General features: G+C 38.4%; 1 protein-coding gene and 1 pseudogene across 1 annotated transcript in view; one reads left to right on the forward strand and one right to left on the reverse strand.

Annotated features, from left to right (window-relative positions):
* Nucleotides 1–22,752, reverse strand: part of CTNNA3 (catenin alpha 3) — a 772,514-nt gene that overhangs the window by 706,367 nt on the left and 43,395 nt on the right. The window contains exon 3 of the mRNA XM_019624456.1: nucleotides 6,883–7,075. Coding sequence (XP_019480001.1) covers nucleotides 6,883–7,075 — 193 coding nt within the window. The remainder of the gene's footprint in view (nucleotides 1–6,882; nucleotides 7,076–22,752) is intronic.
* On the forward strand, nucleotides 3,320–4,097 carry LOC109371978 (ribosome biogenesis protein NSA2 homolog pseudogene; annotated as a pseudogene).

Genomic DNA, 22,752 nt, shown 5'->3' on the forward strand with positions numbered 1-22,752 from the left:
CAGAGGGCCCCGGTTCGGATCCCACATATGAGGGCCAGTGACACTGCCCTCCACAGCTAAGATGCTGAACAACAGCTCAACCTGGAGCTGGGCCGTGAGTCGCCCGCGACAGTGTAGGATGCAGCCCCTGCAGCAGTGGGTTGCCACGGGCTGCCATGTGTAGCCAGCAGCCGCAGTGAGCGGCCATCCAGAAGCCGGAGACTGATCTGCCTCGCCCGAGGAAGAGCGCAATGATGGTGCCAACTTGCACCATCCTCCACAACTAGAGTGAAGAACAAAAATGACAGCAACTTGTCTGTTCCCCTTCCCCCAATTCCCCAGCGCTGTTCCCATCCCCCAATTCCCCAATAAAGATCTTTTTAAAAAACCAAAAAACTATTTCTACTTCCACAGAAATGGAAACTATTTTTTTAAATGAAAATTCAAGAACTAAAAAGTACAGTAACTGAAGTGAAAAATTCACTAGAAGGACTTAAAAATGACTGGATAAGGCAGGAAAAAGGACATTAATTTGCAGATAGACTTAAAATTAAAATGTTTAAGATTATCATTTATAATATGATAAAAATGAATTATACTGTATTTGAATCAGATTTGTTACTATTAAAATGTCAGTTCAGCACAAATTGATCAATAGATAATTTAATCCCAATCAAAAGCCCAGCAGGCTTTTTTGTAAAAACTGAGAAGCTGATCCAAAAATTTCTATGGAAGTGCAAGAGTTCTAGATTAGCCAAATCAAAATAAGTTTTATTTTAATACTTACTGAGATACAGTGATCAAGACAGTGTGTTATTGGTATAAGGATAGACAGATGAATTCATGAAACAGAAAAGAGTTCCAAAGTAGACTCACACAATCATAGTCAATTTATTTTCAATAAAGGTGCAAAAGTGATTCAACTGAGAAAGTTTTTTTAAATAAATGGTACTGAAACAGTTAAACTTATATATGCATCCATATGATATTAAATCAATTGAATTCCCACATTTAAAAAAATGAGCCATAACTACTAACTCACACCACTCATAAAATTTATTTCCATATAGATTATAAAGGTAAAACAATAAAGCCACTACATGATAACATAAGAGAATATCTTCGTGACTTTGTCGTAGGCAGAAAGTTTTTAACAGAAAAATCTCTGTCAATAAAGGGATAAAATAATTAACTAGAATTTACCAAAATTACTTCTGAATATATCAAAAGTGCTTAATATAATGAAAGGGAGGATATATTTTTAATCTACAACTAACAAAGGATATCTAGAACATATAAAAAGTCATCAGAAAAATACAAATTAAAACTACAATGAATTTAAAATACTGACACTTGCTAAAGCCAACCTAATAAGAAGGTAGAGCAACTGGAATTCTTATACATTACTGATAAGAGTGTCAGTTAGAAAATCCACTTTGGAAAACTGTTTGGTAATATATATTAAAGCTGAGTCTGTACCTCATGACCCAGCAATTTCATTCCTAGGTATAAACCCAAGAGGAATGTCTGTCTACATTCATGCACCAAAAGTAATGCACAAATATTTACAGAGCAGCAATATTCATTAAAGCCAAAAACTAAAAACAACTCAAATGTCCATCAACAGTAGAACTGATAAATTATGATCTATTCATCCATGAAAAGAATGAAGTACTGTATGGTGAGATCTCACAAACATAATAGTGAGCAAAAGAAGCCAGACTCAAGAGATAACATACTATATGATCCCACTTACACTAAGTTCACAAAAAGGCAAAAAATTTAAAACCTATGTGATAATCAGGATAATAATTACCTCTGAAGTGAGGGATAGTAACTGGTAGGAGGTACAAATGGTACTTCTAGGGATTAGTAATGTTCTATTTCTTAACCTGGGTGGAGGTTACATTAGTATGTTCACTATGTGAAAATGTATTGAGTTGTTCATGATAAGGTATGCATTTTTCTGTATATATTCTGTTCTCAATAAACCACTAAAAAACCTTAAATATAACCAGTTGTGTGACATAGAAGCAATGTCTAGAGATTGTTAGGGGGATAGAGGCTATACAAAGGTAGTACGCATGCTATAGGCAAGACTTGTAATCCAGACAATTTTTACCTAATTCCTATGTCATTCTTATGTGAATATTCTAAAGCTATTTAAGTAAAATTCTGGATTTAACACTTTGCCATTGTATCAATGTTAAGTGGAAAGCTATAAGATCATGAGTGATCATAAATAATCACTACGTGGACCACCTTTCCAGATCTCTATAGCTCTATGCACATATCACCTTTCTTTCACCACCCTTCTCTAATATTTTCCAGGTCCCATCTTTCACAGGCAAGTTCTTTAGGTAACCAAATGCCTACATTATTTATCATGTCAAGTTTCTAACTAAACACAGCAAAACAGAATAAAACAGAATCCTATAGTAATACATTTCTAGCATCATAGAGTTGCTTGAATCAGAATTCATTCTCCTTCAGCTCCTCCACTGAGCTAAAATTCCTTCCAAGTTTTTGGGATGGTGCTCTCACTATCACTATCTCTGCTATCCATAGGATAAGCATTGGCCATTCCCAAATACAAGAATGAATTGCAATTTCACTGCTTTCCTCCCACGTTCAAGTGGCAGTGGCTCAATTTGGCAGTTTGTCAAAAAGAATCACAGTATAGAGCACTTGGTGATCTTTAACCAAATGTATTTGTTTTGTATACATCATATTATATATATATATATATATATAGAGAGAGAGAGAGAGAGAGAGAGAGATACACATATATATAAACATACATATATAAGGTATGAAATATATATGTGTATATTTATACATACAGATATATATATATTATATATATATATATATATATTTCACACATTATAATAGAGCACAGTGAGGATATAGTACATAACCCTAGAATTTAAACAGGTTTCTCTTTGAGAACTTTTCTTTAAAATGGTTTACTTTTATTGAACTAAAAATGTTGACTGACTTTTTAAAAGCACCACTTCATGACAGTTATTGCAATTATTGTTTCCTTCTAAGAATGACCTATGTCTTAAATATTTACTACCAGGTGGTTTATGGAAAGTATGCTGTCAAATAAATAACATTTTCAGAAAGAAACTATCAGAACAGGGTTCGTATTCCAAACCAAAGACTCAGCAAAGAAACCATAACTATGAGAAATAATTTGTCATAATAGCAAAGATAAAACCATCATAAAATTTTATAATATAAAGTGACAAGAGGTCTCGAGTTTCTGAAACCCGAAAGTTGAGAGCTCCTTTGCACCCGGGCGGCTGCTCCTGGCGTCAGGGTGGTTGTAACCATGCCACAAAATATATATATTGAGTTACACCATAAGCGCTATGGATATCATTTAGATTACCATGAGAAAAAAGAGAAAGAAGGAAGGCTGAGAGGCTTGTGAACATTCAAAGAAGGCAAAAAAGATTATTGGTCTCAAAGCTAAACTCTACCATAAACAGAGCCTTGCTGCAAAAATACCAATGAAAAAGACTATCAAGATGCACGAAAAGAAAAACAACAAACAAAAGAATGATGAAAAGACTCCACAAGGAGCAGTACCTGCATATCTATTGGACAGAGAGGGACAGTCCCGAGCTAAAGCACTTTCCAATATAATTAAACTAAAATGAAAAGAGAAAGTTGGAAAATGGGAAATTCCTCTGCCCAAAGTTCATGTTCAGGGAGAAACAGGTATAAAAGTTACTCAAACAGGAAAGAGAAAGAAGAAAATGTGGAAGAGGATGGTTACTAAAGTCTGCTTTGTTGGAGATGTTTTTTCTCAAAAAACACCTAAATATGAAAGATTCATTAGGCCTATGGGCTTACGTTTCAAGAAGGCCTATGTAACACATCCTTAACTGAAAGACACCTTTTGCCTGCCAACACTTGGTATAAAGAATCCCTCATTGCCACTTTATACAACCTTGGGTGTTACTACCAATGGTGGGGTCATTGAGGTGAATGTGAGCAAGTTGGGCCTGTGACACAAGGAGGCAAGGTTATTTGGGGGAAAATATGCCCAAGTTACCAACAATCCTAAAAATGATGGATGCATAAGTGCAGCCTTACTGGTTTGACAGCAGCTTCATACAAGTAGCTCTTTATAATTATTGAAGACTCCACACCGATCAGGAAAACCACCTTTACTGTGATGTTTCTGAGTACTGCTAAAGAGCTTACATGTCTGCAGTCAAGAGAACTATTTATTATATTGTTAAGAACATTAAAATGACTGAGTTTTTAATAAATAAATAAACAAACAAACAAATAAATAAAAAGTGACAAAATGATGCATCAATTTTTTTTTTAAGATTTTTATTGGGGAATTGGAAGATGGGAACAGCACTGGGAAATTGGGGGGAGGGGAACAGACAAGTTGCTGTCCTTTTGTTCTTCAGTCTAGTTGTGGAGGACGTTGCTTCACTGGCCCAAGTTGGCACCATCATTGTGCTCTTCCCGGGCGAGGCACATCAGTCGCCGGCTTCTGGACGGCCACTCACGCTGGCTGCTGGCTACTCACGGTAGCCCATGGCAACCCACCTGCTGTTGCCAGTGACTCACTGCAGCCCAGCTCCAGGTTGAGCTGTTGTTCAGCATCTTAGCTGTAGAGGGCAGTGTCACTGGCCATCATATGTGGGATCTGAACCGGGGCCCTCGGGCATCCCAAGCCAGCTCTTAACCAACACACCACTTGGCCGGCCCTCAATTTATTTATTTATTTATTTTTACTTATAACATTTATCAGGTCTCTGTTATATGTCAGGCATTGCTAATAAAAAAAAAAGAAAAAAAAAAGAACTGGCACTTACCACCCCCAAGGAATTAAGAGTCTAGATGTACTGAACAAGTAAATCAATGTTTCGTGTATGGTGTGGTAAGTCCTATGAAAGAGAGAACCTCAGAGTCTTTTGGGACACAGAAGAGGAGCATTTAAATCAGTATCGAGGGGTTCACTAAACACTTCCTGGAAAAAATGTAAAGCAACATGGACATTCAAGATACTGAGAGTTCTTGTTTGGAGGAAAGTTTTAGAGGGAACAGAATCAAGAAATGAGGAGGGAGTGTGAATGGTAGAAGCCAAATTATGAAATGCTGTGGGTGCTGATTTAAAAGTTTGAACTTTATCCAGAAAGATTGTCCCTATAATCTTCAAAAGCTACTAAAATGGATTTTAAGCAAGGAAGTAAAATGAGTACATTTTCATTTTTAAAGATGTATTTACTTTGGTTATGGGGCAAGGCTAAAGTAGTAATCATAAATTCAGGAGGCAACGTTAGGAATGGAGTAGAGGGAACAGATCTGAGAAATAAAAGCGATAGAATTTGCTGAACTTAAGAGGCTAACTGGAAGAGAGAATGGAATAAGAATGAAGAGTCTAAAATGATTTGGTGACTAAGTGGATGGTGTATGAGGGCAGAGAAGACAGGAGAAAGAGTGGTTCCGAGGCAACGGGAAAGAATGATGAATTCATTTCAAATTATCTTGGGTGTTATGTTTTCTATATATCATCCAAAGAATCCCTACAAAATATAAATCACATAAAAAAACAAACAAATAATTCCCCTGTATTAGACTTAAAGTTTATTGTGGCTAGTATATTCACTTTAATTATTTAATTGGCAAAGATTTCATGATTTTCTTAAAGTTATGTTGGGATGGGAGGAGTGAAATATCTGAATAACCCAAGTCTCTTTTACAAAGTGGAACAAGAAAGTTGAAGTTTCATTATCCTCTCAAAATAGCTTTTGCAGCAAGCTGATATAGAAAATCATTCCGTTGACCAAAGACTATTGAGCAGCTTTTCAAAAATAACCTGCAAATGAGACATTCCTTAGAAAATTACTGTACTACCATAAGTAAAGGTATCAGAAGGTGAAATATGCAGTTTTAATATGTAATATTAACATAGCAACAACATGAATTATGCAGTTATACAAAGCATTTTTTTAAGTTTAGGGAATCTAAACCTCCAGAAAAATAAAAAAATAAAAAACGTACTTCTGAGATAGTCACAAACCTCTATATCCAACTGTTTACAAGGAAATTTATTATTTATTTATATATGGGAAAATGAGTCTTCAGTTTCATTAGTCATTTCTCATATTCTATGGCCCAAAAAAAAGGTACACTTTTCTGTTTATTATGTATAAACTATGACATGGTGAGGGGAAGAAGTTGCCTGGAGGGACTTCAGCTTTATTTATGGTAGCCAAGACATGAAAACAACCAAAGTGTCCTTCCATAGATGATTGGATAAAGAAGATGTAGTATATATACACAATGGAATACTATTCTGCCATAAGAAAAGATGAAATAGTGCCATTTGCAACAACATGGATGAATCTTGAGATTATAATGCTAGGTGAAATAAATCAGACAGAAAAAGGCGAAAACCATGATTTCACTGATATGTGGTATATAAAACTGAAAACAACAAAGGAACAAGACAAACAAATGAACAAAAACTCATAGACACAGACAATAGTTTAGTGGTTACCAGAGGGTAAGTAAGGAGAGGGAGTGGTAGATGAGGGTAAAAGGGATCAAATATATGGTGATGAAAGGAGAACTGACTCTGGGTGGTGAACATAAAATGTGATATATAGATGATGTATTAAAGAATTGCACACTTGAAATTTATGTAACTATACTAACAATTGTCACCCCAATAAACTTTAATAAAAAAAAAATAGGAGTGAGTCTCTGAGCCTTGGAGCTGTTAAATGACCCATTCTGCCTCCCACAGCTATCTCCTCAGAGCTCTACAAAAACTAATCAACCCAAGTCAACAAAAACAAAACACTCACACACCTCATTCAGTCACTACAACATACAGCTACAGAACAGGATTCGAGGACTCACTTTCTTTGCGAACTTCCTCAAGAGTAGCAGCAAGCTCTTCCTTTAACACTGTGGCTTCCTGGGCAATCTTCTCTCCCTTGTCTAGTAAATTCCAAGTGGCTTCCTCCACTGAAGCTAGAAGGACTCTGGCTCTTTTGGAACATCCTTTTTTCCTGTTGGAAGGATTCTGGGGACAATTTACAAGTGTGGTAACCTAAAAGTGGAAAAACACAAGTCACTCATTAGACAAATTGTGAGGGCACAGTCCTAGGATATCATAGCGCAGAGCAAATTGAAATATATCATAGTAACACAATTCACTCCCAGTACGATTTGTATATCCCCAAAAGTCAAGTCAAGGCACCAAGAGCAATATTATTGCCACCACAGAGTTCCCAACTAAAGGGAGGAAGACAGAGAGGGAGGGAGGGAGGGAGGGAAGGAAGGAGGGAGGGACGTAGCGATTTAATCTCTCCAAGTTTTACTATTGGAACAATGCTTTAGAAGACAGTCTGTGCATGTATGTGTGTGTGTGTGTGTGTGTGTGTGTGTGTGTGTGTTTTAATTACAAAAACTTCATCTGGAGAAAAAATACAAAACCTCGATAAAGCAGTCAAAATTGAGAAAAATAGAAAATTATGTATCAAAAATATCAAATAATTATAAAATAAAATTTACACCACTTTCTAGCCAGCAATCTACATTAGGAAGGAAGCAAAAATAATTATAATTAAGTCAGTAAATATTAGTCTATTTAAGCTACAAATAGAGATTACCAATATTGGGGTGGGAGGACTACTTGGAAACACATAAAGCGGTTGTTACCTCTGTGAGACAAAACCCCAATATTTACTGTAACCTACATTTTTGATCCTTTGTAACCCCTCTTACCTGTCTCCTATATGCTCCCCTAACTCAGTTGGCCTCTCAAACAAACAGGTCCCACTCAAAGTCCCCTCTCAAGTGACCCTCCTCACCACTCCCACCCCCACCCTCTACAACTCTGTCCCCTTACCCACTTTATAGTTCTTTAAAACACTTATAGAGCCTGACATTTATTTATGTGTTTATTGCATGCTTCCAATACTAAAACGTAAACTACATGAAAGCAGAAAATGTGTTGTGTGCTCCAGGGCCCAGAACAATGCCTTTTTAATGTCTATATTTTTAATTACCTGAATATGGTAATAATGAACACATATTACTTTTATGAATATGTTTAAAATAAGAATAAACTCACGATACGAGCATTATTTGAAGATAGAAATTAAGCATCTATATTTGGAAACAAAACCTCATACCAAATTACACTGAGAATAATATCCATTTCTTAAACATTGGGTCCCAGTAACAAAATTTGGTTAACATTCCCATATGCAAAGCTTGAATATTACCATCCTAGCAGAAGAAAAAAATAAATTTGTATCCAGTATTTAAAATAGAAGATCTGAAACTCGTATTAAAAGCTAGACTCCTGCACGTCATCAAATAGCCGAGGCTTATGACAATTATACACCACTTCACTGAGAACAGACAGACAGACATAACCCTTCCTGTTCTGCAGCCTCTGAAGATTTAGCTTGTTTGTCTGCACTTTTATCTCCCTCTTCCTGTCCAACATACCCACTGTTTTATTCCAATTTGCTTTATTGCAATGTTTGCAACTCAGAGTGGAATGCCTTGCAGCAAGCGTTTGTTTCCTCTCTTGGAAAATAAGAAAAATCATATTATTCTACACGACTATGTGAAGGTTAAATACTGTAAAATGACTTGTAAAATGCATAACATGACCCAAATATTGGTTGGCACTTAATGTGTATTTTCTAGTTTATTTCCCACATGGATATAGAAAATCCATTATAGGGTCTTTGTCAAACGTGTTCTCTCTGTGTCTAACCTTATCTTGCTCTTGGGGTCCCCTGCACTGTCTGTGATGAAGGCAGATAACGAAGCACATTCTATATGCTTTACAATCAGCCAAATAGGGCCACATGTCTTTATCATGCATGATATGAAGATGATAATAAGTCTGATTTATTACACAGGTGTTCACATATTCGAAAAAGCAAACATCTCACTATTGTCAGTCAAATTTATATATCAAGAGTTAAAAGATATTTGTCCAGATTAAGACAAATTATCGCATGTAGTTTAAAACCTTTGTTTAAAATGAAGAATAAGTTTGTGTCACTAAAAAACTGACCTTCACCTGTCCATTTGGCAGCTCTAAGCCTCAGTCTTTCCTGTGTGATACAACAAAAGTAGAATAATTTGAAAGGCTCTGTCTAACTAAACAAAAGTTAGTATCCTGAGAACTGAAGTTTGTTTATTTAGAGAAATTATTCCTCTTTTATTAAAAGCTTGTACATGAAAAAAAATAAAAATAAAATGAAGAATAAGTATCATTGTCTAAAATGTTCCTTCAGAATGCATTTTAAGTGCCACAATTCATGACGCTTCCCACTGAACATTCCTCTATTATTGTTCAGATCCTCCATGTGCCAAATGCTTTCCATAGAATAGCACAAGTTTTGAAATGAAAATGAGCATTCCAGAAATGCTTTATTCCCTATAATAAATGCCAGAGAAGAAAGAAATGTGAAAAGAACATTGTATAACAACACTGTGCTTTCATCAAAAAAAAAAAATTGCACTTCCAACTTGCAAATTATTCACTTGTATAAATCTTTTATGCCTATGTCTTCTATTAAAATGTTCCAATATGATTATCTATTATTGACTAAACAAAAGTCAATTGATGTTTTCAATGATTCGTTTTATTTCAGAAAGTAAATATTGTTTGGTAATCCTTGGGGGTGGGGAAGGGGAGAGGCTAAACCTGTTTATTTGTTTTTAACCCCAGCTGACCTACAAGATCTAATGACTCCCATCAGTGACTGTCATGACAAAAGACGATTCTCTCCAAGGGTTAGGTGGGTACATAATGTTATTTGAAAAAGTCTCCCATCTCTTGAAGGAATGCCAGCAACCAGTACAATTAGCTTTCAAGTTATTCTGTAAAATAATTCCCTTTTCTTTTGTAGTACAAAATCAGTTACATTTTCATAAGGAACACAAACACTTTAGGTGGAATTTACAGCAAAGGTGATTCCAATGTAGGGTCCAAGCTTATGCATGTCTCACTAACCTTTCTTTTTGTCACCGAAGCACAACCCTGCCCTTTCCCTCTTTCTCAGATTTTAAGGGGTCCCTCTCATATGGAAAATCTTCAACACCAGGCTGCAGCTCTTAAAGAACTTGGGTTCGCTCACTTTTCCTTAGTCTATAAATCTGTACTGAGCCACAGACACACACCTTCATCATAGATAAGGGAGTGAGCTCCTCATTGAAATGGTTCTAAATTAGACACCTCAAGTAATATGATAAGCAGAGGTTGCCTACTTTATTAATTCTGCATGTTGACAATTCCGTAAAACCAGGTATATTTTTAATGGTCTGTAATACTTCTATATTAAAATTTAGAGTACCAAAAAAAGGGGTTTCTAATCTTTCCTAATTCAGGTATGCTTCTCTAGAGGCTCCAAAGATACTGAAAATTAAGTTGATATGCTCAGTGAACCAAGCCATCACCTGTTATTATGTAGAGCAACCTGTTATTATATAGAGCAACACTAAAACACAACAAGAGCACTGCAGATTATGGTATGAGGTTGTCATTACGTCAATGCAACAACTGCCTTAGTACCTCAGGCTAAAGCTAGTTTTGTGCAAAATCTTCTGTATTGCCAACATGGGTAACATTTATATTCTATAATCATGTTCTTTCCCATTCTAACTAATTCTTTTTAAAATTCTACTATCACTCTAGTATAAAAAGCCCATGTTAACAGCCATCTCTTTTCTTATTTATTAGCTAAAACACTTTGAATTTTAACCTTCCTCCAATAGCTCATGGGAGCCTTCAGCGTTCCTTTTGCTTCCTTGAGTTAATTTTAATGTGTGAAATAAAATATAAGACATTTAAGCCATGTTAATTAGCTAAAATTTCAAACAGAGTTCCGAAAGAAATTACAAGGGTAGGAAAATAAAATTGTCTATAGATAAGTAAAACCAGTGATCCCTTTCAAGTAAAAGGTATCATCTAGTCTTGCATGGGAGGTGGGGGGGTTGGGTGGAAGGGTCCTTTCAAGTCACTAATAATTTCAACTGTTCCTTATTTCCTACCAAAAACAACCTTTTCTGTATTAACAAAAGTACTAAGAGGATTGAAGTGTTGGGAACCCAGCAAATGCATATGCCTCGATTAACATTCAACACTCCCCTAAAACCAACTACAATCTTCTTTTAGTTCATCGCAGGCCAATAAACATTTATTGAACACATGTGTTCAAAAATAATACCCTAAATATTTAGAAAATAAAGATGAGAAAGCTCCAGTATGGGAAGACAGATACAACTAGGTGCATATAAAAGGCAAAATGATAACTTGTAAGTGAAAGAAAGTCCTAAAGAGATTGCAAACATTCACAAGGATTAAGGAGGGCTTCCAAGAACAGCCTTTAAGGACAGATAGTTTTCTGCCATGACAGACAGAAGAGAAAGTGAGCCAGGTGAAAGCACCCATGTGCAAAGGGACAGAGATGGAAATTATTTTTGTCTGAGAATAGCATATAAGTTTAGCAAAGTATGGGGTAAATACAGGAATTTGGGTAAGAAATGAGGCTCAGAAGTCGCTTAAATGTGAAGTGTTAAAAGCCAAGGGGAAAGTTAATGTTTAATTCAATAGACAAGAGACACTTCGGACAGCATGCCCAAAGTGGAAGCCTTCGTCTACCAACCTGCCTCTCCTTCTTCTGTATTTTTTACCTCAGGGCCTGACACTTCTAACCTGAGGCAGAAGCCCAAAGGTCCCCTGGGTTACTCCCTCTCTCTTCTCCTCTCCAGTTTCTTTATATAATCTCTTTAAAAGCCTTCATTTCTGTCACCTCCTCTCCAGCCCACAGCCGTGGCTTCTTATGGCTGCTCTCTGAAGTATTGCCCTAGCCTACAAGTCCCTCCAAGCCATGCTCCATAACACAGAATCAGAAGGCCTCCTGAAGCCTCCATCTCAGCCCCATCTCCACTCTACTGTTATGAAAGGCACAGGCCCTCATCACATTTCCACACTCCCATTAGAGCCATCTCTCTACAACACTAGTCTGATACACTCGCACCAGCTTAAACCAGTCCAATGGCTCCCTGCTGCCTACAAGATAAAGTCTAAAGCATGATTTATGAGGCAATTTCTTGTCTCACTTCTGACTAAATTTTCACTCTCATCTTCCATTCATAAAGGTTGACCACAAACTACTTGTTAGGCCCAGAACAGGAAATGTTTGGCAACCTCGAACTGGAACAACTCCTGCCCTTCAGAGCCCTTATCTGTACCTCTCACACCACTCATTAGTGTTTCTTAATTAGCTCTTAACAAACTGCCTTCCCAGCTTTACCATGAACTCCATATGCGCAGGGCCTTGATTTATCCTGAGCTAGCATACTATAAATAAGAAAAATATAAAAAACCCAGAGCTAGCATACTATAAACAATAAATAGTGGTTGCCTTAAAAGATGAATGAAACTCTAGATTTTAGAAAACTTAAACCAAGAGCCACAATGTTAAGTAATATGTACACAGGTATAAAGAGAGTCGGTAGGTAGGCCAAAATTAAAACTTAAGTTTAATAATAGCACATGGTAGTTTTCATCGAAAGGAATTCCTTAATGTGAGAGATTCTATCACTTCCCATGTCCAGATGATGGAAAAGCAAAGTTTTATATGTTCTGAATACACAAGTCTCCATTCACATAGCTTATGGCCTGATCAGTTCAAAGTGATCTAGAATCCAGTATATGTTTATATTCAATCTTGTGAGTTATATAGTTCACTTTCAAACTATAAATTAAAAGAGCAGGCACACAATTTTGATTGCTGATTCATTTTTTAATCCATGTATTAGGGCTGCCATAAAGTACCATACAGTAGGTGGCTTAAACCACAGAAATTTATTTTCTCATAGTTCTGGAGGCTAGAAGTCCAAGATCAAGGTGTCAATAGGACCTGAAGCCTCTCTCACTAGCTTGCAGGTAGTCGCCTCCTTTTTCTGACATAGTCTTTTCACTGTGTGCACGCATTCCTGATATCTCTATATCTTAATCTCTTCTTATAAAGACACCAGTCATTTTGGAGTAGGGCCCACCCTAATGACCCCATTTTAATTCAATTACCTCTTTAAAAATTTTATTTTCAAATTCAGTCTTATTCTGAGGTAGTGAGGCTTAGGGTCCAACATATGAATGGGGGACAGGGACACAATTCAGCCTGTAACAATCCTCACCACAAATGACACAAAAAGTATAAAACAACCATCACTTTTTGAACATAATTTAGGGTTTTGTTTATTTATTAGATTAACAACCACTGCTAATATGAGCTGTTACTTTGGAGCTATTGAGGGACAATAACAAAGTACTTGTAGATCCCTCCCCGATTCTACCATCCCTCTGGGCCACACAGATGGCATAACAAAGCAAAGAGATTTACATGACAAACACAAACAGCTGTAGCTAAATATTCCAATCCAGGAAGTACACTTATTCCTGGAAAAAAAATATGAATGCAAACACAACTAGGAAAAGGCCACATGCTGAGACTAATATCAAATATTAGTTTTTTCCAGTTTTTTTGTAGCTACTTAACCACCCAGAAACAAAAAACCAATATTGCACTCCACCATTCATTTATTCAACAAATATAGACGGTGTACTTGCACTGGGCCAGGAGGATACCCCAGTGAGCCCCCTCTACTGAGGGGAGACAGAGAATAAACACATACATAAGTAGTTATCTAACACAATAGCAGGTATTAATATGTGCTATGAGGAGAGTAAAGAAGGGTAAGAGAAGAGATGAATGACAGGGAAGGGCTTCTTCAGATTTGCTACCCAGGAAGGCATCTCTGATTGGGTAACAAGGACCCCAAGGAAGTAGAGGAGTAGGACATTTGAACATCTGGGAGAAATATTCCAAACAAAGGGAACAGCAAGTGCAGTCTCTCACACGAGAGCTTGATGGATGTGCTCCAAAACAGCAGGAAGGCCAATACACCTGTTGCAGAGTGAGGAGATGAGGCCAGGCTGGCATCTAGGCACCAGTCATGCAGGCCTTGTAGATCACCACTAACACTCTCAATTCTATTCTTGTGATTGGAAGCCATTGCAGGTTTCAGAGCAGGAAAGTAACATAATCTGACCTAAAACTTAAAAGGATCATTCTGGCTTCTCTGAGAGAATAGACTGGGGATTGGACAGAGATGGAATAGAAAGGGTGAGAAATAGAAGAAGGAGAAGCAGTTTAAGGGGTTGTTTCAGTAGCCCAAGTGGAGACCAGACTGGCTTGTTCCAGGGAGCAGAGGTAGAGTTGTTGAAAAGAGGCAGAATTCTGTCTCTCCTCTGCACACACTTCGACTGCATGACTTGCGGTTTTGGTTTGTTATCTCTGAGAAGCAAGTCAGTATCTCATTAAATGGGATAGGACCACTCTGAGCTAGTTACAAAACAGCGGATGCGGGAAGTACTTTCTGCCTTTCTCCAGGGGGCCCAAAGGAGAATTTATAAGATAGAGGAAAAGGCATGATGGGTCTAAAATGCTCTACACCTGTTTCTGTCCATTTGGTCCCCAGAGCATTATGGAAGGCAAGTGCATGCTCACTGGAATAAAGCACAGCAAGATGCCAACAGTGGCAAGGCCCTATGACATGGCTCACACCCAAGAGAGATGGTCTCTAAGTCACAGTGTGGAAGAAAGTTGCTGGCTGTCTCATCCTAGATTGTTGGAAACCCAAGGGATAGAATTTAAGACCCTGGGTCTCAGACCATGCACATCTCCTGAGGTACTGTAGCATGGATGGACCTACAGGGCGTTGTGCCAAGTGGAGTCTATCAGACAGAGGGAGACAGATGCAATGCAATTTTGCTTATATTGGAGTGTAAGAACAAAATTAACAAACAAAACAGAAAGTCATAGATACAGAAAACAGTTTGAAGGTTGCCAGACGGGAAAGGGGTTTGGAGGTGTAGGTGGAAAAAGGGGAAGGGATTATAAAGTAGAAATTGGTTGGTATCAAGTAGTTATTGGGATGTAGGGTATAGCATAAGGAATATAGTCAGTAATATTGTAATAACTATGGATGGTGTCAGATGGGTGCTAGATTTGTTGGAGTGATAAATGGGAGGGGGTTGAGGGCAGTGTGAAAAAGGTCAAGGGATTAAGTACAAACTGGTAGTTACAAAATAGTCATGGGGATGTAAAGTAAAGCATAGGGAATATAGTCAGTGATATGGTCATAACTATGTATAGTGCCAGGTGGGTACTAGGCTAGTCAAGGGGATCTTTTCTTAAATTATATAAATGTCTAACCACTATGCTGAAGACTAGTATACAATTCTGGAGCTGAGAGAGGAAAATTCTAGAGATAAGTTTCTTATAGCTTACATTTTCATTTTAATTATTCACATACTAATGGTTTTGCTGGTCTTACTAAAATTTCAAATATATCTGAGAACAGTATTTCTTTTTTTGAAATCATGAGACTGTGTGAGATTGCCTACAAAATGTAGCTAGAGAAGTTACAGAAATGAGCTTTGGGCACCCCAACACAGAGGCAGTGTTTCTCAGGAAACCCAACCATGAACCTAATCATCCTAAGATATGTGACTTTTGCTACTTCAAATGTAATTATTATTTAGAAAGATGCTCATTTTATACAGAGCAATAATTCAGAGACAAATTCAGTCTTCAGTAAACAATGCAATGTTAGTCCTACAGACTACTTCTCTACAAATTTTCCCCAAAATGTGGTGAAAAATTATCAAGATGCTGAATTAAGCAAACTAAAGAGAAATTATATTCATGCTGCAATTTATACCTAAATCAAGCATTAATCATTCTGGTGAATCAATAACCAATAGTTTATAGCAGAGTACTGATTCAAAGAAGTGCTGACCAAGAAAAAGCTAAAGGACAATTCTTTTCTATCAGTAACCATTGACTTCTTGAAGGAAACAAAATAATAAGTGAAAAATCCAATGAGGACAAAGCTGACCTTAAAATAATGGGCTGACCGGGCCGGCCGAGTGGCGTGATGGTTAAGAACTGGCTTGGGACGCCAGAGGCCCCGGTTCGGATCCCACATATGAGGGCCAGTGACACTGCCCTCCACAGCTAAGATGCTCAACAACAGCTCAACCTGGAGCTGGGCTGCCATGAATTGCCTACGACGGCTAGGCTGCAGCCTCTGTGGCAGTGGGTTGCCATGGGCTACCGTGTGCAGCCAGCAGCCAGCGTGAGCAGCCAGCAGCCTTAGTGAGCGGCCGTCCAGAAGCCGGCGACTGATCTGCCTCTCCCAGAAAGAGAGCAATGATGGTGCCAGCTTGGGCCAGTGAAGCAACGTCCTCCACAACTAGACTAAAGAACAAAACGACAGCAACTTGTCTGTTCCCCTTCCCCCATTTCCCCAGTGCTGTTCCCATCTCCCCAATTCCCCAATAAAAATCTTTTAAAAAAATAAATAAATAATGGGCTGACCTTACATGGTCACATGGTCCCTTGGTCCATCCAACACAGCATTCCACATCCAGCAGTGGTTGATAATAGAATATGATGATGGCCACTAATTCCATGTTCCAACTTTGTTTAATAATAATTTGCAACACTATCAACTATAAAATTGAATAAACTATGCCAACATGTTTCGTCAACACAAGCTTGTAAAGTTTTATCTGTCATTTGCTCCCACTATCTGTTGCCAGATTCCCTCTTCCCATCTACCCTAAATCATCTGATTTTTTCCTTTTCTCTTCTAACACAAAACTCCTTTTTATTAAAGATATCCAGGGAAAATATACATAATCACCTGCTCATCATGTATGAATAAGATATAACAGATGTTAAGCAAGAAAAATGTCAAGAGATAGTGATTAGATTTGTAGAGCTCTATTGTCACGACCTTATAGCAACACAAATGTGGTTTGAGTACAGCTCATCAGTGATTAAATATTGATGCTCAGTTTAAAATTGATTAGGTTGTGTCCACCTCGTTTGTCAGGATTGTCTCTAAGTCAATGAGGACATTTTTGCCTCATTTATTAGTGAAAATTATATATCAGTCACCATCTTGAATCCTTTGGTCTAGTGCTTGACCTTTGATGTCCTAAAGTACCTCCTTCAAAACATCAGGATATTACCATAGCCACTTAATTCTAAAACGCCATCAATTATAACATATACCATCAATTTAACCACCTCTCAGAATGAAGTATGGATAATGTTTTGTCAATATTGAACCTTCTATATCCAAGGCTGAGCCATGAGGCCAGGAAAGGAGAGAGCCAGCTATGAAACTGAAAGATACCATTGATCATCTTTGAGTTTCAAAGCAAAAATAGCTACAAAAGCCATTAGAAAAAGAGAAAATCATTTTGTAGATTCTTTTAGTTCCCATTTAGCAAAAGTTATATCTGATAGGCTGGATCATACAATTTGATTTAAAAAAAAAATCTGGTCAGATAGGAAAAAGAAGTAAAGAAGTTCTCCTCGCCTAGCCCCAAGTGACTATTGGAAGAAGCTGCTGACAGGTAAGAAAGATACATGTAAGATACATGTCCTTATTTCTCCTTCACCCAGATTAGGGATCTGTGTTAGCATGATTGACAGAAGACACTGAAAGCAAAGGGACTTCAGTTTCATTTATCATTGGGACTCTGGAAAAAAAACTGCTTCATGAGCTTCCTTGAACAAACTTTGGGGTGGGCACAGTGAAATCTTGGCATCGCAGGGTAATTAGGTAGAGAAGGCCAGCTTAGCTTTCCAAGCCACTCTTAATTTCCATGGAGAATGGATAAGACCCAGACCATCCTAGATATCCTAACAGCCAATCAAAATGTTGAAGACTGGTAGGCCTGCTCTCAGCCCACCATGGTAAAGAGCAAGGTGATCTTACAGCAGAGGCTGAGAGGTAAACAGATAATGCCAAGCACCTGATGGAGGATGTAGCTGGGACATTGGGGTCTGAAGGCCCAGGTGAGGCTAAGGCATCCTGGGAAAACATAAGCAACACCCCTACTCCAACCACACATTCCTGCTCATTTTATCTAAAGAGGCTGAGTAGTTACCAAAAGGGAGTATTTACACAGCTGAATCACACCAGTTTACCAATCTTATTGGCTGAAATGAAAGGCATTTATCCCAATTTCCAGGGGCTGGGAGCTTATGAGGCAGATCAGATCACTTACGGAAGATAAAGGAGCCAAAGTGTACTGTAGGTAAATTTGTGATCCCCCACAAGAATCAAAAAGGAGAACTACATTAAATGTTCATATCCAATATAAGATGCATCCCAATTTCAGAAATGTTAAAAAATGTAAGGTGGAGAATGTGGGGAAACATGTCTAAATTGAAGAAATACAATGTCTTGCAAATCAGGGTTGAGAAAGCAAATTGTTTCCTACGAGAATACACTTATCTGAAAACTACAAACCACATTTTTTTAAGCCTTCATTTGTAGAGCATTCAGCACTATGATATCGTGTATCTCCAAATTCTGCTATAAAAAGGTTAAGTAACTTTCCCAGAGTTAAAAATGATGTCTAGTTTTTAACAAACTGTGTCCTAATTCCAAACATCCTAAAAAAGAAACCCCAGCTCTTGAAAATCTGCTCTTCTTTCATGTCATGCTTCCTGGTAGCCCAAAGCCATTTCTGTGAAGAAAAGAATTACTTGATGAAAGACTGACCACAGGCTTGAAGAGGGAAGGAAGTAGGGGTGGCTAGGCCTAAGTCAAGGTGTGGGAGAGGTAGAACCTCTTCAGAAGAAATGCACAGGTCCCGCATAACAGGATAATTACCCGTGGGCAGCCCCTTCCACCAATTGCAGAGCAACGATATGAGTATCAGTTCAGAAATTCCTGGTGACCTCACCATTAAGGCACCATCAGGTAGCCAAAGGGCAATGGTTTTCAACTCTGGCTACACAAGGTTGGAAACTAAATGTTGAACTGTATAGTCTCCTACCCCTATGCTTCTCAAACATTAGTGTGATACAAATCACTTGGAATATTATTACACCATAGATTTTGGTTCAGTTGGTCTTGGGTGGTGCCTAAGGGTCTGTATTTTTTTAGGAGTTTCCAAACAAGCCCAAGGCAGTCAGTTCTTAGAGAACACTTTGGTGGCAGCAAGGTCCTCATTCAGTGGCTGCACAATAGAATCACCTGAGAGGCTTTTAAAAAATACTGCTGAGGGCCGGCTGAGTGGCTCAGTTGGTTAAGAGCTCACTCAAGAGTTTGAACTCTGAGCAACAGCAGTTCGATGCCCCGCCTGAGCTGAGCTGCCACTGAGCTGCCAATAGGTAGCAGGATAGCTCAGCTTAAAAAAAAAAAAATACTGTTGATGAAGTCCTACTCTAGAGAGTCTGATTTAATTGGTCTTAGCTTTGACCTGATGCTTATAAGTTTCTCAAGTGATGCCTTGCACAGCTAAGGTTGAGAAGCACTGGTGCAGGTGATTGTTAATGTAAATTGCTTCATGTAATGTGATGCCACACCATAATTTCAGACTTGTACATTATGAATCTCTTTTCTCACTGCCACTTCTTCAACCTCAAGCAAAGGCCACCAAAACCAAGGATGCCATGAGAAGTAGGTTCCCCGACCCAATTCCAACTGTGTGTTGAGGGGGATGGGGTCCCACACCATCAAGCAATTCTTGGGTCAGCAGCTGAGAGTCCTACAGTTCAACACAATTCTGACACTATCGACCCTGAGATAGCATCAGATTCTACAGGTAAATGTTTCAGTCCTACAAGACTCCCGCCACACCTTCAGATGCCAGTTGCTAGCCGAGGTTTTTCCCTGTGCTTCTGACCAATGCTATAAATCACAGGTTCCCAAGACCCCCTCCTTGGGACTGATTCATTTGCTAAAGCAGCTCACAAAACTCAGAGAAACATTTTACTTACTAGATCACTGGTTTATTATAAAAGAATATAACTCAGGAGGAGCCAGATGATAGAGATGTGTAGTTTCTTGCCCTACACATCTTTGTCGGAAGGACTTGGATCTTCTGTGCTCAGAGAGAGCACGTCATTCTCCCAGCATTCACCAAACCGGAAGCTCTCGTGATCCCATCCTTTTCGGTTTTTATGGAGGCTTCATTACACAAGCATGATTGATTAAATCATTGGCCTTTGGTGATTGAACTCAATCTCCAGCCTCTCTCCCTTCCCCAGAGGTCAGAGCATGAATCTGAAAGTTCCCACCTTCGAATCACAACCATCCCCATCCTTTGGTGCTTTCCGAAAGTCACCTTATTAATATAACAAGAGACACCTTTATTACTCACAACATGCAGGAAATTCCAAGGGATTTTGGGAGCAATGGGCCAGGAATTAGGGATGAAGACCAAATATATATGAGAACTATATTTTGGTCATCTTATAAGTCACAGTATCATACCATGGGTACCCAAACCTCTTCAGTCCACCATAACCTAATCCATACATTAGTAGATTGCTGGGTAAGGAAGAGCTGGAGAACATGGACCAAGATCTCTCAGCTGCAGTGTTTTTTTCTAGATCTGCTGCTCATAGTCCTACTGGGACCTAGGAGGACTAACTGTTCCAGAGAGTTGTTGCTGGGGGTTACCCCAGAAATTCCTTATAAATTTATTTCAGGTGGGTACCACCCAACCCCATTAAAAAGACATAGAACAGGCACCATTCTAGGTTAATCCTTTGGCTAAGAGGTATAACCATGCCCATACTGGCTGATGTAATGGCCAACACAGCAGTTCCCATATTGCAATCACCTGGGGGGCTTTTAATCTTACGGCCTGTTCCTACTCCCAAAGATTCTGATTTTATTGGTTTCCTGCGTGGTGTGGGCATCAGAATTTCTTAAAGCTTCCCAAGTGATTTTTGTGCAGCCAGAGTTGAAACCGACTAGTCTACCAGGATCTCAACAGGAACAGGAATTTTCTGAACTGCCTAGTTATCACTCTTCCCCTGAGTGAGGCTTCTGTGTCTCTCCCAGGGCTTGGCCACAAAACATTCCATCACAATTTATCTCGCAGGGGGTTCCCGGCTGTGTGTGAGATAGTGCCCATTCTTACCCTTCCTTAACCAGTGAGTGCAGAGTATCTCCACAAGAAAATGATTAGTCTAGAGCAGGGACCTGTGCGTTAAGTACCCAGGGCCAAATCTGACCACTTGCCCGTTCTTTTAAATAAAGTTTTATTGGAACACAGCCACATTCATTTATTTACATATCGGATATGGTTGCTTCCAAATTATTGGGTTGTTGGAAAAGTCATGACGTATTTTTTCTGTTTTTCATTGCAAAAATGCGTCGTGACTTTTCCGACAACCCAATACAACAGCAGAGTTGCAACAGAGACCCTATAGTTGTCAAAGATGAAACAATTATCTGGACCTGTACAGAAAATGTTTGCTGACCAGTGGTCTAGAGTCGTGAAGTTGTCAAGCTGATACAAGCTGGCTGTTCTGAAATAGCCCAGGGGGTACTATGAAGGGTAGAATCACATGTCAAGGACTAAAAATGACCACCTCTGGGGAGATATAGACATCTATCCTTTCAGACAGTTCCCTTCAATCTAGCATTTTCCACTAAAAGGGCAAGTGGATCTGGACTTACTACTCTGCATCACCTGGCTGCCTACAAAATCCATTTATAAGAGAAAGATATTATTCTACAGCTAAGATAGAAGCGGATGTCTGTGGGATTATTTTGAATTTGTGGAGGAAAAGATGGACTGTGACTAAAAGGTAAAGTATTAACAGCAGTGGAGTGGCTGGGGATGGTCACAGAACCCGGAAGAACAACAGGGCGGCAACAATTGGAATGAGTTGAAAGAAAATCAGAGTCGGACAGAATAAAAGGTCTAGGAAGCAAGCTGAGAAGAGCTGAAGCATGTACAGACTGACATCTGCCCACAGCTAACTTCAAAGCTTCCAGGTTCTGGTGGTGGGGGCGCCCCTTGTAAGCTCGACCATGCACAGTCCAGCTGGACTCACAACATTTTAATCAATTAGCTACTAGTTTTCTTATCCTTATTTTCATTTAAAGAGTGGCTTCCTTCTTCTCAGCTATATGTTTCTCAAGGAAGACTATAACATAACACGTTTCCCATGGGAGCAGTTTTATGACAGTAAAAGAATGCAGAAATAGAAAAGTTCACTTTATTAGAATCAATTCAACTACACTGAATCACCTTAAGCTTTAAAACATTATTGAGGCAGAATTAAGTTTATTTCTTCATCCTACCATGAAAATAACATCTTTATATATACCTATTAAGCCTTGAGCCTTTAAGTGTTTAAAAGACATTTAATTTACTAACTTTTAAGGTTACTTTTAAGGTTATAGTCTAAACTCCAATGTTTACTTATAATCTAGAAGAGCACTATATGTGTGCAGACTTGACTTTGAAATTTCCTTGGAACCTTCAATATGAATTCTGATATAAATTCTAGTAATAGAATAATCAGCAAGGCTACGGAAAACAGAAGCTTGGAGATAAAACCAAGGGAACATAAGTAAATGGCATCATGTTCATTCAAAACGACCTATAGAAATGACAGAAAACAACCATAAATGAAACTTGAATTCTTTTATAAAAGAAACAAAGGAAATTGTATTCTAGGAGGCTAAGAAGCCAAAGCATGGCCTCTCCTGCTACCTGGAAGTCAATCAGGTCTGTCTATAGATCAGTGGCAAATGAACCATTTGGTCATCTAGGCATCTATTTCGATATCTAAAATGATATGCATGATTCCTTTTTTCTTTTTTCTTTTTTTTCCCCTTGACTGAAGGATAGGA

The sequence above is a fragment of the Hipposideros armiger genome, unplaced genomic scaffold, assembly GCF_001890085.2.
Source record: "Hipposideros armiger isolate ML-2016 unplaced genomic scaffold, ASM189008v1 scaffold_15, whole genome shotgun sequence".
Classification (NCBI taxonomy): domain Eukaryota; kingdom Metazoa; phylum Chordata; class Mammalia; order Chiroptera; family Hipposideridae; genus Hipposideros; species Hipposideros armiger.